General features: G+C 37.6%; 1 protein-coding gene across 2 annotated transcripts in view; it reads left to right on the plus strand.

The window, feature by feature from the left end:
* RTKN2 (rhotekin 2) overlaps positions 1–27,275 on the plus strand; it is an 86,894-nt gene that overhangs the window by 39,561 nt on the left and 20,058 nt on the right. For both annotated transcript variants that reach the window (XR_005986966.1, XM_041750265.1), the window contains exons 7-9: positions 973–1,067; positions 12,385–12,491; positions 13,399–13,530. Coding sequence is in view for 1 of the 2 variants with exons in the window: in XM_041750265.1 (XP_041606199.1) it covers positions 973–1,067; positions 12,385–12,491; positions 13,399–13,530 (334 nt within the window). In the remaining variant the exon portion in view is untranslated. The remainder of the gene's footprint in view (positions 1–972; positions 1,068–12,384; positions 12,492–13,398; positions 13,531–27,275) is intronic.

Raw genomic sequence — 27,275 nt, forward strand, 5'->3', positions numbered from 1 at the left:
TTGGCTATTGTGAGTAATGCTTCGATTTATACAGGTGTACACATATCCATTTGAGTTCCTGTTTTAAATTCTTTTGTATATGTACCCAGAAGTGGAATTGCTGAATCATGTGGTAATTCTATTTCTATTTCTAGAATTCTAATTCTATTTCTAATTCTATTTCTAACTTTTTGAGGAACCAGCCATCATACCATTTTCCATAGTAGCTACAGCATTTTACTTTCTCATTAGCAATGTACAAAAGTTCTAGTTTGTCCACATCCTAGCCAACACTTACTATTCTGTTTTTTTTTAAGATTGTATTTATTATTAATGAGAGATACACCGAGAGAAGCAGAGACATAGGGAGAAGCAGGCTTCCAGAAGCAGGAGCCTGATATGGAAATTGATCCCAGAACCCTAGGATCAGGATGTGAGCCAAAGGCAGATGCTCAACCACTGAGCCACCCAGGTGTCCCCCCTGCCTTTTTAAATAAAAGCCATCCCAGTGAATGTGAAATGGTATCTCATTGTATTTTTTTAATTTTAATTTTTAAATATTTGTTTATTTTAGAAAGAGAGGGGAGTGCCTAAGGGGGAAGAGGCAGAAGGAGATCCAGAGAATCTCAAGCAGACTCCTTGCTGAGCACAGAGCCAGATGCGGGGCTCAATCTAACAACCCCAAGATAATGATATGAGCCCAAACTAAGTGTTGGATGCTCAACCAACTGAGCCACCCAGCTGCCTCACTGATTGTTTGAACATATCTCATGTTTTATTGGTCATTTGTATATCTTCTTTGGAGAAATGTTTTTATTGGTCTTGAATATATTTCTTGTTTTTATTGGTCGTTTGTATATCTTCTTTGAAGAAATGTCTATTCAAGATCTTAGCCTGTTTTTTTATCAGGTTTATTTTCTATTGTTGAACATTAAATTATTTTATGTAGTAGAAAATACACTTAAAGTATGTCTTATTTCTCCCTATTATTAGCGGTGCAAAATATAATTTGCTAGCTCATGCTACTTTGACCTTGGAGAGTGCTGAGGATAGCTTTAAGACCCATAATCTGTCTATTAATGGAAATGGTGAGTACAGTTTATATTTTACTTATTACATATGTCAATAGATAACGTGGTGACAGTAATTATTTCTAGTTTTAATATGCTTCTCTGAATCAAATGTTGGCTTAAATAACATAGAGACATCCATGAATCTGTGGGTATCTTTTTCTTAATATGTCCATCCCTTTTCCCCAAAAGAGAAAAAAAAATTGTTTTCTTTTCTCCATGCCATTTGCCAGAGACTTGTTTGTGAGGCTAGCTTAGTAAGGACAGAAAGGTTTTGTGTATGCTGAGTCTTTGTCTTTGACTTGAAATTGATTACTTTACCAACCCTCTAGTTGGCAGTCAAAGACCTATCTTAGTTTTAAAGTCGAAACTGAGAAGCCAACCCTCCTGGTGGTAGAAACAGAGGGTAAAGGTGGTAGGGCTAAATTCATGTGAACCTCTTTCTCTCTGGATGATATTGGTAGTTGTAGTTTATCCCAAAAAATAATATAGCAAGGTGAAGAAGGGAGCTTAGTGATTAGAAAGGTTTGTAAAATTTAATATGAGCATTCTCCATTCTCCCAGATTATTTTACCTATGAGGAAAAATAGAGTGGTGATGGCAGAGTAGTTCATAAATATAATTTGGGTTGTTTATTCTTGTCCATTTTTTGAAGCAGAATATATAAAATTATATACTACCTTACTTATTGTTGTGAAGATGAATGGCTATCTTTACTGATGAAATAGATGACTTTACAACAATATTTTTTAAGTTTTGCATTAAACATTACATTAAAAATACAGAAAAGTTCTTAACATGTAAATGTACAGTGCAACAAATAATTATAATACCTCCACGTCAAGAAAGAACACTGCCAATGTTACTTCTTAAATAATCTAGGTGTAAATGTGTACCAATTTTTATGGTATTCACTTCCTTGCGTTTTTTGGTTATACCACTTGTGTGTGCTTCTCTAAATAATATAATTTAGTTTTCTGTGATTTGAACTTCATATGGATAAAATCTCATTGTCTCCTTAGTGACTTGGTTTTTGTTTATTCAGTGTGTATAGATTCTATTGCTTATAGTATTTCATTGTATGATTATATCACTATTATTTATCTTTTATTCAATTATTTTTAATAGTTATAGGGTCTTTAGGTTTACTGTTTCTTGAGTCAGTTTTAGTAGGTTATATTTTTATACTTATGTGTCTGTTTTATCTAAAATTTGAGGTTCATTGGGGCACCTGGGTGGCTCAGTTGGTTAAGCATCCAACTCTTGATTTTGGCTCAGGTCATAATCTCAGGTCATGAGATTGACTGAGCCCTGTGTTGGGTTCCATGTTGAGTGTGGAACCTGCTTAAGATTCTCTCCCTATGCTCCTCCTTCCACCACCACCACTTGCACACACACACACACACACACACTCTCTCTCTCTCTCTCTCTCTCAAAAAATAAAAATAAATAAAATTTGAAGTTAATAAACATTAACTTCTTCATGATAGCTTTGTTGAATTACCCCAGTATCTGTAGTGATATCCCTCCTTTCCACCTGATACTGCCTTTTTGTACATTCTCTTTTTATTATCATACTAGCAGTAGGTTTGCCAGTGGTTTTATTCAGTGCCTGTCTATATATTCTAATTATTTGTTAGAAATAATTATTATAGTCTATATACTCTATATTGCTATGAGAGATGTGATCAAATCTGCTGTGATTGTAGATTTTTCTAGTTCTCCTAGTTATGACTATTTTTGCTTTTTATTATTTGAGCCTTTGCTATTTGCTACACAAAGTCTTTTTTTTCTTTAAGGGGGCACCATGCTGGAGCCCAATGTGGGGCTTGAACTCACAATTCTGAAATCAAGACCTGAGCGGAGATTAAGAGTTGGACACTTAATCCAGGAGCCCCTGGATTTTAATTTTTTTCCAGTTTGACAATCTTTGTGGTTTTTTTAATGGCACAATTTTGGCCATTTTACATTTAATACCAAATAGATTATAAAACATATTATATGATATTAAATAATTGGGTTTAAATTTACCATCATATTCTGTGTTTGCTATTGGTCTTATCCATTTCATGGTGGGTTTTTTTTTGTTCTTTTTAAGGATTGATAGTTTTATCGTTTCACTTTTTCCTTGTTCTAAGTAAAGTTATAATTCTTTTCTCCTCTTGCAGAAATTACCTCTAGAAATGTCATTAATCATACTTATTAAAGTCTAAAATTAAAAGACAGTTTTACCTTATTCTTAGACAATGCAAAGACTTTATTTTTTTTTTATTTTTATTTTTTTAGCACATAGAAGTAATCATTATTATTGGTGTTTAATTTACCAACATACAGAAAAACACCCAGTGCTCATCCCATCAAGTGTCCACCTCAGTGCCCGTCACCCATTCCCCTCCAACACCCGCCCTCCTCCCCTTCTACCACCCCTAGTTCGTTTCCCCGAGTTAGGAGTCTTTATGTTCTGTCTCCCTTCCTGATATTTCCCAACATTTCTTTTCCCTTCCTTTATATTCCCTTTCACTATTATTCATATTCCCCAAATGAATGAGAACATACACTGTTTGTCCTTCTCCGATTGACTTATTTCACTCAGCATAATACCCTCCAGTTCCATCCACGTTGAAGCAAATGGTGGGTATTTGTCGTTTCTAATTGCTGAGTAATATTCCATTGTATACATAAACCACATCTTCTTTATCCATTCATCTTTCGATGGACACCGAGGCTCCTTCCACAGTTTGGCTATTGTGGCCATTGCTGATAGAAACATCGGGGTGCAGGTGTCCCGACGTTTCATTGCATCTGAATCTTTGGGGTAAATCCCCAACAGTGCAATTGCTGGGTCGTAGGGCAGGTCTATTTTTAACTCTTTGAGGAACCTCCACACAGTTTTCCAGAGTGGCTGCACCAGTTCACATTCCCACCAACAGTGTAAGAGGGTTCCCTTTTCTCCGCATCCTCTCCAACATTTGTTGTTTCCTGCCTTTGCAAAGACTTTAGAACAGTTAAACTCCATTTCTCTGACCTATGTGCTATTGTTATATATTATAATTCTATTCGATTTTTAAATTTCACAAGATGTTTTATACATTTTGTATTTATTTAGATTTACCTGTAAGTTTCTGTGTACTGCTTGTATCTTATACCTTACATCTGGGATCATTTTCCTTATACTTGAAGTATATATATATATTTGGAATTTCTTTTAGTGTGTTTCACTGGTATCATATTTCTTTGTTCTTTTGTTTGCCTAAAGATGACTCTTTTGTTTCATTCTTGAAAGATATCTTTTATAGGCTAAAGGATTTTGACAATTTCAATTTTTTTAATATTAAAGATATAATTTCACTATCTTCTGGCTTCTTTTACTAGCTATTGAAAATTATTTGTTGGGACACCTGGGTGGCTCAGCAGTTGGGCTCAGGGCGTGATCCCTGAGTGCTGGGATTGAGTCCCACATCAGGTTCCCTGCAAGGAGCCTGTGTCTCTGTCTCTCTCTCTGTGTCTCTCATGAATAAATAAATAAAATCTTAAAAAAAAAGGGATCCCTGGGTGGCGCAGCGGTTTGGCGCCTGCCTTTGGCTCAGGGCGCGATCCTGGAGACCCGGGATCGAATCCCACGTCGGGCTCCCAGTGCACGGAGCCTGCTTCTCCCTCTGCCTGTGTCTCTGCCTCTCTCTCTCTCTCTCTCTCTCTCTCTCTCTGTGACTATCATAAATAAATAATAAAAAAAAAATTTTTTTTAAATCTTAAAAAAAAGAAGAAAATCATTTGTCAGTGTGTCAGTTCTGTGAAGGTAACTTTATTTTCCCCTTGTCTTCAGTTTTCTGAAGTTTCATTATGACATAGTGTAGAATTTTATTTCATTTATGCTGCTTTTGGAACTCTTTTAATTTCTTTAAATTACTCATTGGTGTCTTTCATTAGTTCTAGACAAAAATCTCACTTTTATACTTAGAGGGCCTCTACTCTATTCTCTTGCTTTTCTCCTAGCATTCCTGTTAAACCTGCGTCGGTCCTTCTGGCTTTATCCTCTGTGTCTGTTCCCTTTATGATATATTTTCATCTTTTTGTCTGTCTGGTGCTTTTCTGGATTGTTTTGTGAACTATCTTCTGTCTCCTTTATTCTTTCTGTAGCTCTGTATGATCTGCTGTTAAACCTTACACCAAGAGTTCTTCATTTCTGTTCTTGTAGTTCTTGGCTCTAGAAGTTCTGCTTGACTTTTTTCAGATTTACTCTGGAACTTTGTATTTCCTGCATTTTATCTTTTAGATTTTTAGTAAAAAAGCATGCATGGCTGTTTTATAGTCTGTGACTAATAATCCAGATATACAGTGTCTTTCTGGGTCTATTTCTTTTGTTTTTTTTTCTGGTGGTTCTCATAATATCTCAATTCCTTGCATGTCTGCTTATCTTCACATGTTTGTCATTGTAATTGAAAGTTTACATACAGGAATAAATTGATGCCTAATGTTTCTGTTTGTTTCTGGCAGGCATCTAGGGGGACTATTAGTTTAGGCCCATTTTCAAAGATCATGTCTGAGTCTCTCTGGATTCCTCCTATCCCGCATCTCTAGGCAGTGAGAATCCTGGGCTTGGATTATTTCTGTTTCACCACTACCCTATTGGCAGTTCCTCCGGGTATCAGCCTAGCATGAGGAGGATCTCCCATTAAACTACTTTTATTGTTCAGACCCTAGACTTTGATTTCTGTTCTGCTTCCTCATCTTGTAGGATCATTAAATCATAAATTCAGACTTGCTGAAATGGGCAAATGCTCTCAGCACAAACACAACTTCTATGCTCACTTAACTCACTGGGTCTCATGTATCAGATTTGTTGTGGTAATTTCTTATGGTCTTATTACCTCTTTGTTGTTCTGGGAAGAATTTTTAAATCTATTTTATTCAGCATTTTCAGTAGTTTTCAGTGGGAAGATTGGTCTGAACAATTTAGCCCTGCATCACCAACACTTAAAGTCTGTAATTGTATTAGCATTATCAATTTTATGAGAAAATCTAGCAGATGGAGTTTATGGTCATTTCATATGTGTCAGTTCTCTAGAATTATCAACATTGCCATCATATGTCCGACTTGCCGAAGAGCTACAATTGGGCCATCACCAGGGAGGAGCTGGTGGTCAGGTCACAGCATAAGGCTTCTAAGGGTCCAGTAAGGATAGTGCCCACCCAGAGACCATGTGTGTATGGGGTAGGAGGGTTGGGCCTGATCTGGAATAAATCTATTGATGTTTCTTATAAAGAAGGAGGCTCTATGTATTCCAGTTATGGCCCTCACATTCTGGCCTCTGCATCCACTACTTGGTCAGAAATTCCCATACATAGTGTCCTGTTCTGCACCCATGTACAACTCAGCAAAGCACCAGACTTAGAGGTTTCCATATCACAGAGGAGCAGAATGGACCATAGTTCCCTCAGGCAGCCAGGTCATTTACTAAGTGTCATCAAGGACAAAGACAGTGGTTGGCAAATTACAATCCTTTGACCCAATCTATCCTGCAGCCTATTTTTGTAAATAAATTTTACTGGAACACACAAAAAAATATGTGTCAGACACTGTTCTGTGAAATATTGTTTAGTCTTTAAAAAAATTCTGCAGTATGTGGCAACATGAATGCACCTTAAAGACATGCTAACTACAGTAGCCAGTCACAGGACAAATACTGCAGGATTCCACTGATATGAGGTATCTAAAGTAGTCAAATTCATAGAGACAAAGAATAGAATGTCAGTTACTAGGGGAAAGAAGGAGTTGCTAGTTAACAGATATAAAATTTCAGGTATGTAAGGTGGATAAGTTCTGGAGACCTGCTATATAATGCATTGCCTATTGTTAACAGTACTGTATTGTGCACTTATTAAGAGGATAGGCCTCCTGTTAGGTGTTCTTACCACAATAAAATGTAAATGAATAAAAAAACATTTTCAGCAGTGTTCATTCCTAGAATCTGTGAGATGTATCTATAAAGAAGCATTACAATTAAGTGATTAATAGTGTGGACTGTAGAGCTCTCCGCCTTGGACTCATATTCTAGTTCTACCACTGGCCCGCTCTGTGACCTTCACAAGTTCCTCATTGTATTGTCATTTACATTTTACAGATGGGTGAATTGCAGCCTAGAGAACATAACATGCTAGATCATGTAGCTAGCAAGTGGGTGAGTCAGACTTTAAATAATCCAGGACAGGCTGTGCTCTTTCTGCTATGCTTTCTGGTCAGGGATGAGGACTGCTAAAGCACCTAAAGACTCAAAATACTATTGATGTGTGAATAATGGAATTGATGATGAAAGGCTCCATTCTTTCAACCAAATCATCTGAAAAGTTGTGGAAAGGAACATAATTCATAAATGAAGCATTAATTTTAGCAGTGATTCCTCAGTTGTCTTAAGTGTTCTGTAAGATATTCCTAGATTCTTACTTAATAAAATGCTCATGGGCAGATCAGCATGGGAATTGTGTGTTATGGCTCTGTTTTAGAGAAACACAATACAAACTAACATTAAAGACTGTGAAAAGACTTGTGCTTAAAGTTGACAAAACTGTTGACATTGGAACTTGTAGACTCCACAGAAAAAAATGTAAGATATGTAACCTATGTGCCTCTTTATGTAATACGTATATTCCTAGGAGTATAAATTATGTAAATTAAAACTTTGGGAATCATTCATATTTTGAAAACAAAATATTATAATTTAAAGAAAATTTTATACATTAGTTTATTCATTACTATAAATCTGTGTTAATACAGCAGGTTTATCTAAATAAAGTTATGTCAGTGTCTATAAAATTTATAACTCAATTTTATTATTCTTGATAATTGAAAGGAAAGGCTAAAACGATATCTTTATCACCAAGAAATTTTTATGCTTTTTATAAAACAATGAAACCACGTTGTGGAGATTGACTCACACGGAACTGAGATGTTATCTGGATTCTTTCCCTCGCCTATGTTTTGTTTTTGTTGTTGCTGTCATTTTTAAACACCATTTTGTTCCCCATTTGAAACTACAAATGAATTAGATAAAATCTTTAAGTAGTGAGAAGTCAAATTGCTTTTTCACTTCCTGCTTAATTTCATCTTGTCCTAATGCCGCCCTTCGTTAGAAAAGCAGAATTAAGTATTTTGATTAGATATGTTGCACAAGGACAGAGACAGCTCTGAAAATGTAAAGGGTGTGGTTTTGAGAGTGAGACTGCCCTGAATAGGAAATTATGAGAAGCAGCTACTATGTGACAGACACAATGATAGATGCCATTTACACATTATCTTACTTGATTTTCACAACCCTCCTACCTAAGAAGGCAAAGACTTGATACTCAGGTGAAATGACTAGCCTGGATCCCATATTTCTTGTAGGAAGTCAAGAGAAGCAACCGTGACCCTACGCTTCAGTCCACAGGAGTCCTGAGCTGTAAAGAGACCTAGGTCAGAAAGGACAGATGACTGTAGAATATGACAAGAGGTCTATAGAAAAAGGAGTTCTAAATCCAATAACCTTTTCAAAGAATTACAATCAGGAAGAAATTACTTTACTTTGCATGCTATGAAATCTAAACTTACTTTACCAGAGATGCGCATTGTTACATGTGGTATTTAGATTCCAAATACATTATTGATTGGATAAACTTCATGAAGTTGTCTGAAAAACTAATCATCATTTATGATTCTATTTTTTTAAGAAAGTGTATCCTAACTTAAAAATAACTAGCTTACAGATATTTAGAACATAAGCCATTCATAAATCTGGGATTGCTGTATAAAGAAATTTGCTTTCAAACTTTAAATTTGTAAATCATAAAGTTGATTTCAGATGTATTACTCAGATGCCTGCTTTTATAGAATTTTTATTTCATTTCCTGCCTATTTTAGGAAAGGAGATTCTCATATATTTATTTATGCATATGTTTTAGAATCATCACCTGTATTGTATTTATGCATTTATTTCTCCCAGGTCAAATTCGTTATTTCTGAAAGATAGCAGCTTTTCCAAGATACTAATAGAAAAGATTTGAATAGTTCCAGACAATTTGTTTTGCTCTATTCTATAGTAGAATGATGAGCAAGCAGGTTGTTAAAAACTTTTTTTGTTTTACTTTGTATACTTCATTTTGCCTGGTCTTTTTCATATAACTGATGTACCAAACCTTGGCATGGCATCTATATATTATATAATTGTATTTTTACCTAAAAATGTTTTATTTTCCAGAGTTATTAAGACTTTTTGTTCAATAATAGTAACAGGCAGTGGTTAGCCATTTTATAGGCACTACCAACAGGGATGCAGTAAAAACTTTGAAAATCATTTTTGTTTGGTTTAGTGTGGGCAAAGGGCCGTATGTTGCTTTTATTTATACTCTAATACATGAAATTATGCAATACTTTCCTTCCATGCAGATGTGAAGGCTCTATTTTTTTTTTTTTTTTTTTTTTTAGTTATTTATGATAGTCACACACACAGAGAGAGAGAGAGAGGCAGAGACACAGGTAGAGGGAGAAGCAGGCTCCATGCACCGGGAGCCTGACATGGGATTCGATCCCAGGTCTCCAGGATCGCGCCCTGGGCCAAAGGCAGGCGCCAAACCACTGTGCCACCCAGGGATCCCTGAAGGCTCTATTCTTACCTACCCACTACATTAAAGAAATATCTTAATGTTTTTTGAAAGAACTTTTTTTAAACAATTGAAAACTTACAGAAAAGTTATAAGTTAAATGTCAAGATCTTTTTCCCCCAGAATACATGAGAACAAGTTGTTTACATGATTCTCCATTACCTCCAAATATATTAATATGTATTTCCTACTAACAGAACATTGGCTACATCACTACTGCTATCCAACTCAGGAATTAATACATTACTACTATTTAATCATCAGGCTATTAAAATAATATTGTTCATTGTCCCAATAATGTCTTTCATGACAAAAGGATCCAGTGTAGAATCATGCATTGCATTTAATTATCACACTTTCAGTTTCTTTCAAATGGGACCAGTTTTTCTGTCCTTTTTTGGCATTTATAACCTTGACATTTTTATTTTATTTATTTATTTATTTATTTATTTATTTATTTATTAAGATTTATTTATTCGTTCATGGGAGACGCAGAGAGAGAGGCAGAGCATAGGCAGAGGGAGAAGCAGTCTCCCCTTGGGAAGCCTAACACAGGACTCCATCCCACGACCCCGGGATCATGGCCTGAGTCAAATGGCTCCACCACTGAGCCACCCAAGTGTGCCAGCCTTGACATTTTTAAACATCATGGTCAATTATTTTGCAGAAGATCCCTCATTTGGGTTTGTCTGATGTTTTCTTGTGATAAGATTAAAGATGTGCATCTTTGGCAGAGAGTTCTCCTTGCATTCTATCAAGTGGCATATAATTTTGGTTCATCACATTACTAGTGATTTTCACTTTGATCATTTGATTACTGTGGTGTCTGCCTACTTTCTCTACTATAAACTTGTTCCTTTGTTTCCCCTTTGTAATTAATACATATTTTGTGTGGAGAAGGGTAGTGTCTTGAAACTATGTAAGTTTATTTCTTATTGGTCTTTCAACTTATTCATTGATTTATTTATATCAATATGGACTCATGTTTTCCTAATTTATTCAGTGCTTCAAAATCTGTTAATATTGCTTATTTTAAGGTTGTTATGTTCCCTGTTTGGCCTATGTGAAAACATTCAAGATGGGTTCTGTTGTCTTTTTGACAATGTTCTCATCATTCATCAAGTAGTTCCTTGCTTTATGTCATAACAAGATATTTCAGACTTATCAGGTACTTTGCTTGCCCCAGCCTTGGAGCCAGTCATTTCTCCAAGGAATGCTGGTTATTTTTAATGGTAATAATATTTAGAAAATATGATCTGGGCTCTAGGTACACTCACTGCTGTTATTGGGATATAATCAGGGTGTTGTTTTCCCTGAGCCCTCTCAGTGGACACAGCTGCACATAGGCACATGTGTTGTCTTGTATTTCTTAATCTCTATAGGCTGGAAACCATGAGTCCACACCGGTGCACCCAGTTCCAATCCCAACAGTGCAGATTTCATTCTACACATTTGTAACTCCTTTTATCTGACAGAGAGAAAGCTGTCTTCTATTACTTTTAACACATATTCTTTGATCTGTCTTCCTAAAAGCAACCATTCTCCCCATATGGATGCTCTCTTCTCTCTGATGGATCTCTGACTCCTATTTCTAGGCTGTCTCTTGCCCCATGTGGATGCTCCTTACCTTGCTGAGGCTCACACAGCCCACATAGGCCTGCTCTCCTCAGGCTTTAAGTTCCTATGCCTGGCTGCCCTTTCCCTTACCCCATGTGGACACTCTCCTCAGCCTGCTGTGCTCTGACACCCCATGCCTAGTGCCTGTTCTCAGATGCCCTTTTAACTGGGCTCTGATACACTGTTCTGGGACACTGAATATATGGGTTATGTCTCACTGCTCTTGGACTCTGACTTCCATGGCAGAGTCACCTGCCAAATGTATATACTGTCCTTACTCTTTGGGTTCTGATAACTTACAATGGGTAGCCACACCATGTAGACACTCTCCTCACTCTGCTTGGACCTCGACTCCCTGCACCATGCCACCCTCTGAGGAGAAATTCCCCCCTGGGTTCAGCTCCACGTCTTCCATCTTCCTCAGCCCATTCAGGCTCTGACACCTGGTGTCTGGCAGCTGTCCTCCTCGCTCTCCTCATCCTACTGGCTGTGGCACCTTGCTCTGGCACACCACAGCTCCTCCCATAAGCCCTGCAACAGAAGCCCATGTTGGTGGGCTCTACCCAGTGTTCAGTAATGGAAGGTGAAGAAGAGCCAAAAGGCTTAGGAAAATACTTTACCAAGTATTTTCATGAAAATACTTTCATAAACTTGTGTTTTGAAATATTTCAGAGAATCACTTTGCTAGCTATAATATTGAAAATCAGAGCAAAAAGTAGAATTTGACATTCAAGAACCATTTGTAGATATTTTTTAAATTAGATGAGTTTACTTATATGCCCTGAACTACCTCCATTGATTAAATAATTTAAGATCAAATAAGAGATCAAGAGACTAGAAGTTCCGTGTCTATTCTAGGTGAGAGCATTTCATAAACTATCAGTTTAATGTCATCTTATCCTGGTCTACTTTCTCATATTTGATGTCATTAACTATGGTGCTGGTATTTGAGTAGGATAAACCTTTACATATATTCTTACATAAAGCAAAAAAAAAATGCAAAAGAAAAAAAAACATAAAAATGTATAATGACCTTAAATAAACATGTTTGTAACTTGATTTTTTTTCTATCTTGTTTAAATAGAGGAGTCTTCATTTTGGCTTCCCTTATATGGCAACATGTGCTGCCGACTAGTCGCCCAGCCAGCTTGTATGGCTGAGGATGCATTTGCAGGATTTCTTAATCAGCAGGTTGGAGGACTTTAAATATCCTACAATTATAGCTGCAATCTAGATCTTGATATACTGGCATTGTTTAGCTTTCTGATAATAAGAAGTATTTTTAAAAATCTTCTTTTAAATGACAGTTTTCTCAATGTTAAACATAGAATGGGGGTGAGAAGGCCGAAAGGGGAGGGGTCTTGATGGCTAAAGAGCTACCTCTCCAGGTGCCTCTGCTGCATAATAGTAGTGACAGGATAATGAGCTGCAGAGGACTCCTGTGGAAGCAGATGAGGACTGTTCCCCTCCTTTCATAGAAGGGCCTTTCTGGCAGACGGCTTTTGGCACAGTCTAAGCCTTTGGGCTTCCAAAGCTGCCTCTGTGCCACCTACTCCTGATTTATTTATAACCATAGTTATTTATATTCAGTAAATAATTAATTATGGGCTTCAATGAATCAATAACTTTTTTAAAAAGATTCCATTAAGAGGAGAGGAAGGAAAATTTGCATTCTTACAAGGTAGTCAGCATTTTCCAGTGTTCTGAGAACAGTAAAGGAAAATTATATTTTGAGTATTGAGTTATTTTTATAATTTTTTTGAGTCATTAGACGGATTGCTGTGGAATTTTAAGCACTAATTTTGAATAGACTAGCTTTTCTAAAACTGCATTGATTTATGATTTTATGTGTGTAAAAGTTATATGGTAATCGTTACCTCCATTTTGCTTAATGCTTTTGAGAATTCCAAACCTTTCTTCTGTGATATAACTTACTCTGATTTTGAACTATTGACTTATTGCACATTAAATTAATGGGTAACTCTATCATGCTTAAAAATTTTTTAAACTAATATAACTTTGATAATTGAAGTGTTTTGTTGAATTTAAAGTTGATAAATAATGATTAAGGTTGATGCTTTCTTGAATTTTTTTTCAGCAAATGGCAGAAAGCCTGATTAGTTGGAGAAGGTTGTATTGTGTTTTAAGAGGGGGTAAGCTCTATTGTTTTTACACTCCAGAAGAAATTGAAGCTAAAGTGGAACCAGCTTTGGTAGTGTCCATTAACAAGGTAAACAAAATGCTCTTCTGAAGTACAGATACAACATTTTATAAAGTTTGTTCTTTTCTATACATTTCACATTGTTACCATCTTATGGACAGAAAGGAAAGACTGTGGAAAATAGGTTAGCTCAGGGGCACTTGGGTGACTCAGTCCATTAAGCATCTGCCTTCAACTCAGGTCATGATCCCAGCGTCCTGGGATTGGGGCCCACAATGGGCTCCCTGCTCAGCTCAGTCTCAGAAGAGTCTGCTTCTCCCTCTCCTCCCTGCTTTGCTCTCTCTCTCTTGCTATCTCTCTTTCTCTCTCTCAAATAAATAAAATCTTAAATAAAAATTAAAAGTTTAAAAAATAAGTTCATAATGATAAATTAATCTGCTTTTTTCTTCCATTACAGAATTTATCTGGTAAAGGAAATATGGTATATTTCCATAGTAATTGGAAATTTATACCAGTAAATAGGTTTGAAAGCAGAGAATGTAACTCCACATTTAACATATTTAAATTTTTCGTAAATGTATTTAACTGAGATATTATATAAACATAAATTGCTAGCTCATGTTACAGTGATGCTTTTTGTAGTTAATATTCAAATGAACCCATAAAAAGACAATCCCAAGAATACTCCCTGATTTCTTATGGGACTGTTGGACAGTTGTCCAATCTTGAGTCAGAATAGGAAAGCCTGATCAGCCTCCACCAAGCACACATACACACACATGCACATGTACACACACATACACCCACACACATGCATACATACTCATGCACTTATAATCTTAAATTTATCTTTGTATGTTATCCAAGCCTAGTGTTTATTAGAGGATTCCCCCCTTTTTTTGGCATTCCTACTCTAGAGTACTCTCATGGCATTTCTAGAGCAGAATATCATATTTCCTGTCCATAGAATGTACTTAATTGTTTCTAGTTGTTTTACTTTGCTTGCTTTTGGAGTGGTTGAATTGAAGTCTGTGGTAAAGTATGAGCCATCACATCTGTTAACTGTACATGTTCTACTTAATTTTATCTTTTTTTAAAATTTTTTATTTATTTATGATAGTCACAGAGAGAGAGAGAGAGAGAGAGAGAGAGAGAGAGGCAGAGACACAGGCAGAGGGAGAAGCAGGCTCCATGTACCGGGAGCCCGACGTGGGATTCGATCCCGGGTCTCCAGGATCGCGCCTTGGGCCAAAGGCAGGCGCCAAACCGCTGCACCACCCAGGGATCCCTTAACTTTATCTTTTGAAAAAAAGTTGTATGTCCTGGAAAACAGGTGGATGCTGGTTTGCTTATCTATAAGGACTTAAGTTAATTTCTCTGATCTTTTCCAATAACATTTGGTCTGTTTCTATCCTGCTTTTAGAAATTATACTGCTTTTTCTTAAAGGAAATCCTTCAATGAGACCTTCTAAATTAAGTCCACTTAATTTATCCATTTTGTGTATTAGAAAAATTAGTGTTGCTCTTAAACAATAAACCTCAATATTATATAACATGGTGAATTTATTTGGGTTTAGATAATTAGATTTATGAAAGTATGTTGTTTATTATTGGAAAATTGATATATTTTTTTCATTACTTGCAATGCTTTGTTTATGCAGTGTCCACTTTTCCCCATCCTAGCCTTTTGAAAATTTAGATGGGCAGAAAAATGGAAAGAATAGAGTAATGAATACCTGTATACTCTTCACCTGGATTCTTTAGCTCTTGTTAATATTTTCTTATATTTGCTTTCTCTTTGCATAGTTTGAGAATTTTTTCAGAACCATTTGAAAGTAAGTGGCAAACAGTATAACATTTCTTCCCTAAAATATTTCATCATGTTTCTCCTAAAAAATAGGACATTTCCTTCTTAACCATAATATTATCACATTCAAGAAATCTATTGCTAAAAAAAAAAAAAAAAAAAAAGAAATCTATTGCTGATAAAATAATATCTAATATAGAGAGGAAATCATCCCAATTGTCCCTAAAATGTTCTCCCTGATTTTTATATTTTGTTTGATCCAAGATCCCCATCAGGGATCACAAATTGCAACTAGTCACCATGTCCTTTGATTGTTTTCTTTTTACCTAAATTGGACCCATCACTCACTACTTTTTCTTTTTTTTTTATCTTTTATTATATTGACATTTTGGAAAAATCCATGCCAGTCCCCACTTCTGTTTTTGACTGATTGTTTCACTAGATTCAGGTAAATGTTTTTGACAAGAGTTCTGCATAGAGGATTTTGTGTAACCTAATTTTCACTAGGTACTTAGGTAGTAAAAATGGAATTCTACCAATTTTTCTCTTATGTGTTGTACAATGGAATATGAATAGTCATAAAAGAAATTAAAATATAATCTAGACAAATGTTATTTTAAAATTTACTTGTTTTATTTGAAAACAGTTTTCAAGGTATTCATTTTTACCGTATCAAGTCCTTTATGGCAGACAGAGCGAGTAAGTCAGCCCTGTTTTATAGGTATGTTATTTCTGTTTTATAAGTGAAGAAACAGACTCACAGATCAGATAGAACTTGTCTAGCTAGTAAGTAAAATTATATGGCTCTCTGTTTTTCTATTTCCTCACAGACATACTGCTAGACTAGATTTGGAAGACAAAATTAGACTTTTTCCTATCTCCATACCCACTCTGAATAAGTTTCCAAAGAAGTAGCTCTGAAATAGGGTTCTGAGCCTGAAGCCACACTTTCTACCTCCAGGCAGTGGCTTAGACATGTGTTGCATCTTTACCATTTAATGTAAGAGGGCAGTTATAGTGGAACCCCTCTGTTACTGTAACCAGGGTATCTGTATTTCTTGTCTGGTGACAAGGGTGTAATTCCAGAAAAGTGGTTAGTGTTTACATGGCCCTGCTGAATTGATCTTTTTTCCAATTGACTCACTTTTCCTTGTGGTGATAAAAGCTGGTGGCTTGGTGACTGATGGGATTCTGTAGTCAATCAGCTCCATTATTACAGTGACTGAAATCACCATACTTAGAAATCCCACTGGTGGTTTCACAGTTGACCATTACAGATTCACAGGAAAATGATGAATCTAGTGATACGTAGAGACTCAACCTTCGACTTGGGGATAGTGTGGGCTCTGTTTGACCCTGAGGACTGATGACATAAACTGTCAGTGTGCCTGACTTTTGTCTCAAGTACAAAAGAGAATTTTAAGATTAAGCCAGATGTAAGGGTTAGGTTGAGAAGATTAATGTAATTTAGGTGCCAATCTCAATGACTGAGCTGATAACAAAGTGTTGTGATGTCACTGTCTTCATTTTCTGCAGTGCTAATCCCTGCCGCCTCTCTGTAGCAGCTTTCCTATTGGCAGTTCCTACTTCTCCCTTGGATTTCCCTTGAACCCTTCATTCACATGAAAACTTCCCTTTAGCAGTAAACAGCCTGGTTTCTTTATTTAAATAGGACTACATCAGTCAAGAAGTCTATTTGTTATTTCTGAAAGCCTGGCTCCTGTGTCCTAATATCTTCTATTAAAGTAATTTTTACCTATTTTCTCTCAACTCAGACAACGATTCATATTTATGGAGAAGTGACATTTGCACGCCACCTGCATTTAGCAGTTAACTGTTGCTGTCCAGTTGGCTTTATCTCTATTCTTCGTGGGGGGAGTTAAAGCTCTTTGTATTTAGTTTTTAATTTGCTTTGTGATGGTATAACTTACATAAAATATAGTTCACCAACTGTAAGTGTTCAATTTGATAATTTTGACAAATAAGGTTGTGTAATCACTACTACAGTCATTATTGGATTATAGGGTTTTTTTAAGCTTTTCTGTAAGAACAAATTTCAATTATACAGCAGTGTTATCAACTGTAGTCATCTCCAGACCTTATTTATCCTATAGTTGTGAGTCTGTAAAGTCTCTTATCTGTATATTTTGCTGACCTGTTTGAACATATATCTCTAACATTGGCACTTTATCCCCGAATACTTCAACATGCAACTCTTAAAAAATAGGAGCATCTAGGGGGAGGGGCAAGATGGCGGAGGAGCAGGGTCTCCAGGTCACCTGTCCTCAGCAAATTACCTAGAAAACCATCCAATCATCCTGAAAACCTACGAATTCGGCCTGAGATTTAAAGAGAGACCAGCTGGAACGCCACAGTGAGAAGAGTTCGCGCTTCTATCAAGGTAGGAAGACGGGGAAAAAGAAATAAAGGAACAAAAGGCCTCCAGGGGGGAGGGGCCCCGAGGAGCCGGGCTGAGGCCGGGGTGAGTGTCCCCAGGACAGGAGAGCCCCGTCCCGGAGGAGCAGGAGCTGCACCGACCTTCCCCGCGGAAAGGGGCTCCCCGGGAATTGGAGCAGGATCCCCAGAAAGGCGGGGACGCCCTCGGGCTCCCTGGGACAGTAACAGAGGAACTGCGCCCCGGAGAGTGCGCCGAGCTCCCTAAGGGCTGCAGCGCTCGGCGGGACCCGGAGCAGCTCGGAGGGGCTCGGGCGGCGGCTCCGCGGAGGGGGCTGCGCGGCTCCGGGAACAGCTCAGCGGCGGCGGCTCGGGCGGAGGAAGAAGCTCCGCGGAGGGGGCGGCGCGGCTCCGGGAACAGCTCGGAGGGGCTCGGGCGGCGGCTCCGCGGAGGGGGCTGCGCGGCTCCGGGAACAGCTCGGCGGCGGCGGCTCGGGCAGAGGAAGAAGCTCCGCGCGGAGGGGGCTGCGCGGCTCCGGGAACAGCTCGGAGGGGCTCGGGCGGCGGCTCCGCGGAGGGGGCTGCACCGCCGGGAGCGCGAATCCAACAGCGCAGGCCCCGGAGCACAGGGCGCCGGGACACAGCCCAGGATCCGGCCTCCCCCGGGACAGGCAGAGGCCGGGAGGGCCCAGGACAGCAAGGACGCTCCTGCCTGGAACTGAGCAGGTCAGCGGCCCCGCCCCGGAGCCCCCAGGCCCTGCAGACGGAGAGCCCCGGAGCTACTGCGGGGGCTGAATCCAGGGTCCCAGAGCTGCCCCCGCCACTGTGGCTTCCTCCCGGGGCCTCACGGGGTGAACAACCCCCCCCCCCCCACCGAGCCCTGCACCAGGCAGGGGCAGAGCAGCTCCCCCAAGTGCTAACACCTGAGAATCAGCACAGCAGGCCCCTCCCCCAGAAGACCAGCGACAGGGACCAGTTCCAAGGGAAATCAAGGGACTTAAACTACACAGAATCGGAAGATACTCCCCCGTGATTTTTTTTGTTTTTTGTTTTTTTGTTTTTGTTTTTGTTTTGTTTTGTTTTGTTTTGTTTTGTGCTTTTTTTTTTCTCTCTTTCTTCTTGATTTCTGATTGCTTCCCCCACCCCCCCTTTTTTCTTTTTTCTCCTTTCTTTCTTTTTCATTCTTTTTCTTCTCTTTTTCCCCTATTTTTTTCTTCTTTCTCTTTTTTCTTTTTCTCTTTTCTTTCCTTCTCTCTCTTTTTCTCCTTTTCCCAATACAACTTGTTTTTGGCCACTCTGCACTAAGCAAAATGACTAGAAGGAAAACCCCTCAAAAAAAAGAATCAGAAACAGCCCACTCTCCCACAGAGTTACAAAATATGGATTACAATTCAATGTCAGAAAGCCAATTCAGAAGCACTATTTTACAGCTACTGGTGGCTCTAGAAAAAACCATAAAGGACTCAAGAGACTTCATGACTGCAGAATTTAGATCTAATCAGGCAGAAATTAAAAATCAATTAAATGAGATGCAATCCAAGCTAGAAGTCCTAACGACGAGGCTTGACGAGGTGGAAGAACGAGTGAGTGACATAGAAGACAAGTTGATGGCAAAGAGGGAAACTGAGGAAAAAAGAGACAGGCAATTAAAAGACCATGAGGATAGATTAAGGGAAATAAATGATAGCCTGAGGAAGAAAAACCTACGTTTAATTGGGGTTCCTGAGGGCGTGGAAAGGGACAGAGGGCCAGAATATGTATTTGAACAAATCCTAGCTGAAAACTTTCCGAATCTGGGAAGGGAAACAGGCATTCAGATCCAGGAAATAGAGAGATCCCCCCCTAAAATCAACAAAAACCGTTCAACACCTCGACATTTAATAGTGAAGCTTGCAAATTCCAAAGATAAGGAGAAGATCCTTAAAGCAGCAAGAGAAAAAAAGTCCCTGACTTTTATGGGGAGGAATATTAGGGTAACAGCAGACCTCTCCACAGAGACCTGGCAGGCCAGAAAGGGCTGGCAGGATATATTCAGGGTCCTAAATGAAAAGAACATGCAACCAAGAATACTTTACCCCGCAAGGCTTTCATTCAAAATGGAAGGAGAGATAAAGAGCTTCCAAGACAGGCAGGAACTGAAAGAATATGTAACCTCCAAACCAGCTCTGCAAGAAATTTTAAGGGGGACTCTTAAAATTCCCCTTTAAGAAGAAGTTCAGTGGAACAATTCACAAAAACAAGGACTGAATAGATATGATGACACTAAACTCATATCTATCAATAGTAACTCTGAATGTGAACGGGCTTAATGACCCCATCAAAAGGCGCAGGGTTTCAGACTGGATAAAAAAGCAGGACCCATCTATTTGCTGTCTACAAGAGACTCATTTTAGACAGAAGGACACCTACAACCTGAAAATAAAAGGTTGGAGAACCATTTACCATTCAAATGGTCCTCAAAAGAAAGCAGGGGTTGCCATCCTTATATCAGATAAATTAAAATTTACCCCGAAGACTATAGTGAGAGATGAAGAGGGACACTATCTCATACTCAAAGGATCTATCCAACAAGAGGACTTAACAATCCTCAATATATATGCCCCGAATGTGGGAGCTGCCAAATATTTAAACCAATTAATAACCAAACTCAAGAAATATCTTGATAATAATACACTTATACTTGGTGACTTCAATCTAGCTCTTTCTACCCTGGATAGGTCTTCTAAGCACAACATCTCCAAAGAAACGAGAGCTTTAAATGATACACTGGACCAGATGGATTTCACAGATATCTACAGAACTTTACATCCAAACTCAACTGAATACACATTCTTCTCAAGTGCACATGGAACTTTCTCCAGAATAGACCACATACTGGGTCACAAATCGGGTCTGAACCGATACCAAAAGATCGGGATAGTCCCCTGTATATTCTCAGACCATAATGCCTTGAAATTAGAACTTAATCACAACAAGAAATATGGAAGGACCACAAACACGTGGAGGTTAAGGACCATCCTGCTAAAAGATGAAAAGGTCAACCAGGAAATTAAGGAAGAATTAAAAAGATTCATGGAAACTAATGAAAATGAAGATACAACCGTTCAAAATCTTTGGGATGCAGCAAAAGCAGTCCTGAGGGGGAAATACATCGCAATACAAGCATACATTCAAAAACTGGAAAGATCTCAAATTCAAAAGCTCACCTTACACATAAAGGAACTAGAGAAAAAGCAACAAATAGACCCCACCCCCAGCAGAAGAAGAGAGTTAATTAAAATTCGAGCAGAACTCAATGATATCGAGACCAAAAGAACTGTGGAACAGATCAACAGAACCAGGAGTTGGTTCTTTGAAAGAATTAATAAGATAGATAAACCATTAGCCAACCTTATTAAAAAGAAGAGAGAGAAGACTCAAATTAATAAAATCATGAATGAGAAAGGGGACATCACTACCAACACCAAGGAAATACAAACGATTTTAAAAACATATTATGAACAGCTGTACGCCAATAAATTAGGAAATCTAGAAGAAATGGACGCATTCCTGGAAAGCCACAAACTACCAAAACTGGAGCAGGAAGAAATAGAAAACCTGAACAGGCCAATAACCAGGGAGGAAATTGAAGCAGTCATCAAAAACCTCCCAAGACACAAGAGTCCAGGGCCAGATGGCTTCCCAGGGGAATTCTATCAAACGTTTAAAGAAGAAATCATACCTATTCTACTAAAGCTGTTTGGAAAGATAGAAAGAGATGGAGTACTTCCAAATTCGTTCTATGAGGCCAGCATCACCTTAATTCCGAAACCAGACAAAGACCCCACCAAAAAGGAGAATTACAGACCAATATCCCTGATGAACATGGATGCAAAAATTCTCAACAAGATACTAGCCAATAGGATCCAACAACACATTAAGAAAATTATTCACCATGACCAAGTAGGATTTATCCCTGGGACACAAGGCTGGTTCAACACTCGTAAAACCATCAATGTGATTCATCATATCAGCAAGAGAAAAACCAAGAACCATATGATACTCTCATTAGATGCAGAGAAAGCATTTGACAAAATACAGCATCCATTCCTGATCAAAACCCTTCAGAGTGTTGGGATAGAGGGAAGTTTCCTCGACATCTTAAAAGCCATCTACGAAAAGCCCACAGCAAATATCATTCTCAATGGGGAAGCACTGGGAGCCTTTCCCCTAAGATCAGGAACAAGACAGGGATGTCCACTCTCACCACTGCTGTTCAACATAGTTCTGGAAGTCCTCGCCTCAGCAATCAGACAACAAAAAGACATTAAAGGCATTCAAATTGGCAAAGAAGAAGTCAAACTCTCCCTCTTCGCCGATGACATGATACTCTACATAGAAAACCCAAAAGCCTCCACCCCCAGATTGCTAGAACTCATACAGCAATTTGGTAGCGTGGCAGGATACAAAATCAATGCCCAGAAATCAATGGCATTTCTATACACTAACAATGAGACTGAAGAAAGAGAAATTAAGGAGTCAATCCCATTTACAATTGCACCCAAAAGCATAAGATACCTAGGAATAAACCTAACCAAAGAGGTAAAAGATCTATACCCTAAAAACTATAGAACACTTCTGAAAGAAATTGAGGAAGACACAAAGAGATGGAAAAATATTCCATGCTCATGGATTGGCAGAATTAATATTGTAAAAATGTCAATGTTACCCAGGGCAATTTATACGTTTAATGCAATCCCTATCAAAATACCATGGACTTTCTTCAGAGAGTTAGAACAAATTATTTTAAGATTTGTGTGGAATCAGAAAAGACCCCGAATAGCCAGGGGAATATTAAAAAAGAAAACCTTAGCTGGGGGCATCACAATGCCAGATTTCAGGTTGTATTACAAAGCTGTGGTCATCAAGACAGTGTGGTACTGGCACAAAAACAGACACATAGATCAATGGAACAGAATAGAGAACCCAGAAGTGGACCCTGAAATGTACGGCCATCTAATATTCGATAAAGGAGGAAAGACTATCCATTGGAAGAAAGACAGTCTCTTCAATAAATGGTGCTGGGAAAATTGGACATCCACATGCAGAAGAATGAAACTGGACCACTCTCTTTCACCATACACAAAGATAAACTCAAAATGGATGAGAGATCTAAATGTGAGACAAGATTCCATCAAAATCCTAGAGGAGAACACAGGCAACACCCTTTTTGAACTTGGCCACAGTAACTTCTTGCAAGATACATCCATGAAGGCAAAAGAAACAAAAGCAAAAATGAACTATTGGGACTTCATCAAGATAAGAAGCTTTTGCACAGCAAAGGATACAGTCAACAAAACTAAAAGACAACCTACAGAATGGGAGAAGATATTTGCAAATGACATATCAGATAAAGGGCTAGTTTCCAAAATCTATAAAGAACTTATTAAACTCAACACCAAAGAAACAAACAATCCAATCATGAAATGGGCAAAAGACATGAAGAGAAATCTCACAGAGGAAGACATGGACATGGCCAACATGCACATGAGAAAATGCTCTGCATCACTTGCCATCAGGGAAATACAAATCAAAACCACAATGAGATACCACCTCACACCAGTGAGAATGGGGAAAATTAACAAGGCAGGAAACAACAAATGTTGGAGAGGATGCGGAGAAAAGGGAACCCTCTTACACTGTTGGTGGGAATGTGAACTGGTGCAGCCACTCTGGAAAACTGTGTGGAGGTTCCTCAAAGAGTTAAAAATAGACCTGCCCTACGACCCAGCAATTGCACTGTTGGGGATTTACCCCAAAGATTCAGATGCAATGAAACGTCGGGACACCTGCACCCCGATGTTTCTATCAGCAATGGCCACAATAGCCAAACTGTGGAAGGAGCCTCGGTGTCCATCGAAAGATGAATGGATAAAGAAGATGTGGTTTATGTATACAATGGAATATTACTCAGCAATTAGAAACGACAAATACCCACCATTTGCTTCAACGTGGATGGAACTGGAGGGTATTATGCTGAGTCAAATAAGTCAATCGGAGAAGGACAAACAGTGTATGTTCTCATTCATTTGGGGAATATGAATAATAGTGAAAGGGAATATAAAGGAAGGGAAAAGAAATGTTGGGAAATATCAGGAAGGGAGACAGAACATAAAGACTCCTAACTCGGGGAAACGAACTAGGGGTGGTGGAAGGGGAGGAGGGCGGGTGTTGGAGGGGAATGGGTGACGGGCACTGAGGTGGACACTTGACGGGATGAGCACTGGGTGTTTTTCTGTATGTTGGTAAATTAAACACCAATAAAAGTTAATTAAAAAAAAAAAAATAAAAAAAAAAAATAAAAAGATAAAAATATAACTGAAAACTGAAATAAAATATTTGTTAGCTACAAAAAAAAAAAAAAAAAAAATAGGAGCATCTAAAACAAAAGTGTGTGTGTGTTAATGTGTATGAGTAAATGAAATTACAATACCATTATCATGTCTAACCAAATGAACAAAATAATTCTCTCATATCATTTAATAGTCCAGTCCATATTCCCATTTCCCCATTTTCCCTAAAATGTCCTTTTAGCTTTTGCTTTCAATCTAGGAATGTTCAAGGATTATGCATTCTTCTAAACTTTAAATTAGGTCTAGAGGCTTGATTGGATTCATTCTAAACATTATTTATGAGAATGTTTCATGCATAATGACAGATACCTTTATAGGGCATTCCGTTTAGAAGCACATGATGTCAGGTTGTCTCATTATTGGCAACATGACATGTTTAATGACTTGGTTAAGATGGTGACCACTAGCTCCCTCCAACATAAAGGTAAGTTTTCTTCTTTACTGTTAGCAAGTAGTCAATGAGGTGATAGTTTGACACTGTGTGAATATCCTTGTTGTCCAGTAGTCTTTCACATAATGGTTTTAGTGACCTGATTGCCCTTGTCTGAATTGCTTATTACACTGGAGATTGCATATGTGGTTCTCATAATGTCCTTCATTCTACTTGTATTAGCTGGCATTCCTTTGTAAAGAAGGACTTTTTCTTATCAAGTAGGAATGAGTGAATCCCAGTGCCTCCTGAAAAGATAGAAACATTAGTGTTTTAATTACCAGTTTTCAGAGTGAGAAGTTGGTATTACTTACTGGTCTTGTATTGATATTGGCAGTATGTATTGGAGCAGTATTACTCCCTCCAGAGGAAGTAAATGAGTGTTGTGTCTGTTGTGTTCCCCTGGTATTAATGATAAACTCTTAGATTTTTATTTATTCAGTGTTTTAAATAACTTGATTTTTAAATATAAGTTAGGTGCTTTAATTATTTGGCTTATTATGGAAATTTCCAAGGGATACATGCTATTAGTATATTCTTAAGTAAACAAGATCTTTAATAATTGCCAGCTCGTTATTTTCTGATATGTAGGGCAGATAAGCACCAAATAAAAATTTTAAAAATAGAGCTTTTGTTTCGGTTTTTAGTATACTTTCAATGCTAGGTCTCTAAGATCTTTTAATGCATAATAAAGTTACATATTAAATACAAATCAGAGTTCTTTTCTTTTTGTTGTCTTCTCTCATGATTTAGAAGATAATTTTGTTTAATGCCACTTTAAAAATTATATAGAAACATAAATTTTGCATTTGCTGAGGTATATAAATAATAGGTCTGTTATTTTGATCACAGGATCTATTCTCTAACTATAATTTTTGTTCTCCTAGATAGCATTTCCTTTAAAGCTAAGTCAGTTTATTAATTTTCATAGGGAGCCATCTGTGGAAATAGTTATATTAAGGAAAGAAAAGGCTAAGCTATTCCCCTCCTCTTTTCAATCCAAATTTGAAAGGATGGTTTACTTCAAAGTGATTGCTTCAACTTCAAAAAACTTCCCTATTAATGTTGCTGAGCAAGACATTCCCAATCAGAGGTACTTAACAGCACCACTGAATCCTCTATACATTGTAAAAAACATTTTATTAGCAAAGGTTTTATCCATTGCCAGTGGGGTGGGGAGAGGAATGGAAAAGTGGTGTGAGTCTTTGCGATCAAAAGTCTTTTCTTGATTTAAATAGTATACATCACTTCAATTTAATGAATAATAAAATTTGTATTAAATCAATATCACTACTTGGTGTGATAGAACTTTGTTAAATTGTCTTGAAATTGCTTTGAACCATTATGTTTGTTGTGAACCCTAGCAAGCAATATTATTATGAAGCACATGAGATTTTCTTTTTCTGATTAGTCCTTTAATGTCTCAATCCTATCAATGATTTATATTGTCCTTTATTAAATGTAGCAAAAATAATTATTTAAACAAGCCTGTTCCTTTAGGAGTTTACATCTGATTTAATTGACATAAATTGAAAATAATTATATCACACTAATTCTTCATAATGCTTGGTTTAATTTATGGTTATGGTTTACGTATTCAAATACTCCTTGCCATATGATTGTGAAAGTATACTTTATTTGTCATTAGAGTGTATATAAGGTCTAAGATTTGTTTTTAGCCAACAACATTTTGTTTTCATTCCTAATTAACAAGATTTTAGACCAAACACTTTTCAAAGAACTCCTTTATTCTTATGATATGTTTGTGAGGAAGCTGTGAGTGAAATACTATCTCTGTGTTAAAGGTAGGAAAGCAGGCACTTAGTTTTTTGTACTCGTATTTTATTTTCACTTTTAGAGGGGAAAAGTTTAAAGATAATCTATAAAGGGAAGGGTAGAAATAAACTTATCTCTGCCCTCAAACATTGCCCCCACAATAGAATTATTCTGAAGCAAATCCTGTAGACTATATGATTTTATTTGTAAATATTAACAATTATCATACTTTAGAAAAATTTATAGTCATAACGTATAGTCAATATATCATCAAAAATTCAGTGTTCAAATTTCCCAGTCTTGTAATTTTTAAAACAGGTTTTGAATCAGTATTTTGAAATAATTGCAGTTAATTGATTTGGTCTCTTAAATCTCTAAATCTGTTGGAGTACTCTGGCACTCTCGTGTGCTTGCTCTCTCTCTCTCTCTCTCTCTCTCTTGCTCTCTCGCTCACTCTCACACACAATTCATTGAAGAAATTGGGTTATCTATCCCACAGAGTTTTCCATAGTCTGGATTTTGTTTCTTGCATCTTTGAATTGTCTTTTATTCTTCTATTTTTGGCACAGATTTAGGTTCGTTGGTTAGTTGTTAACTACATGTCTTAGGAAATATTGTATACTTTTATTAGGAGGCATTTAAAGTTTTGTTTTTTTGTTTTCTTTTAGAGAGAGCAAGAGAGGGCATTAGTGGGGGGAGGGAGAGAATATGATGCAGACTCTGCCCTGAGTGTAGAGTCTGACATGGGGCTCTATCTCACGATCACAAGATCATGACCTGAGCCAAAACCAAGAATCTTATGCTTAACCAACTGAACCACCCAGACGCCCTCTATTGATTGGGAGGCAATTAATATGTCTGGGTCTTCTACTCATATTAACATCCATAGACGAGCATTGCTTAGATCCTTTATTTCATTAGATGTTGCAAACCAGTGATATTTCAATATTCTTCATTTATTAGCTGAGAAACTTCTACTTTATCAGCTATTTGGTTGAAGTACAATTCTTTTTTT

Source organism: Vulpes lagopus, chromosome 3 (genome assembly GCF_018345385.1).
Source record: "Vulpes lagopus strain Blue_001 chromosome 3, ASM1834538v1, whole genome shotgun sequence".
NCBI classification, from domain to species: Eukaryota; Metazoa; Chordata; class Mammalia; order Carnivora; family Canidae; genus Vulpes; species Vulpes lagopus.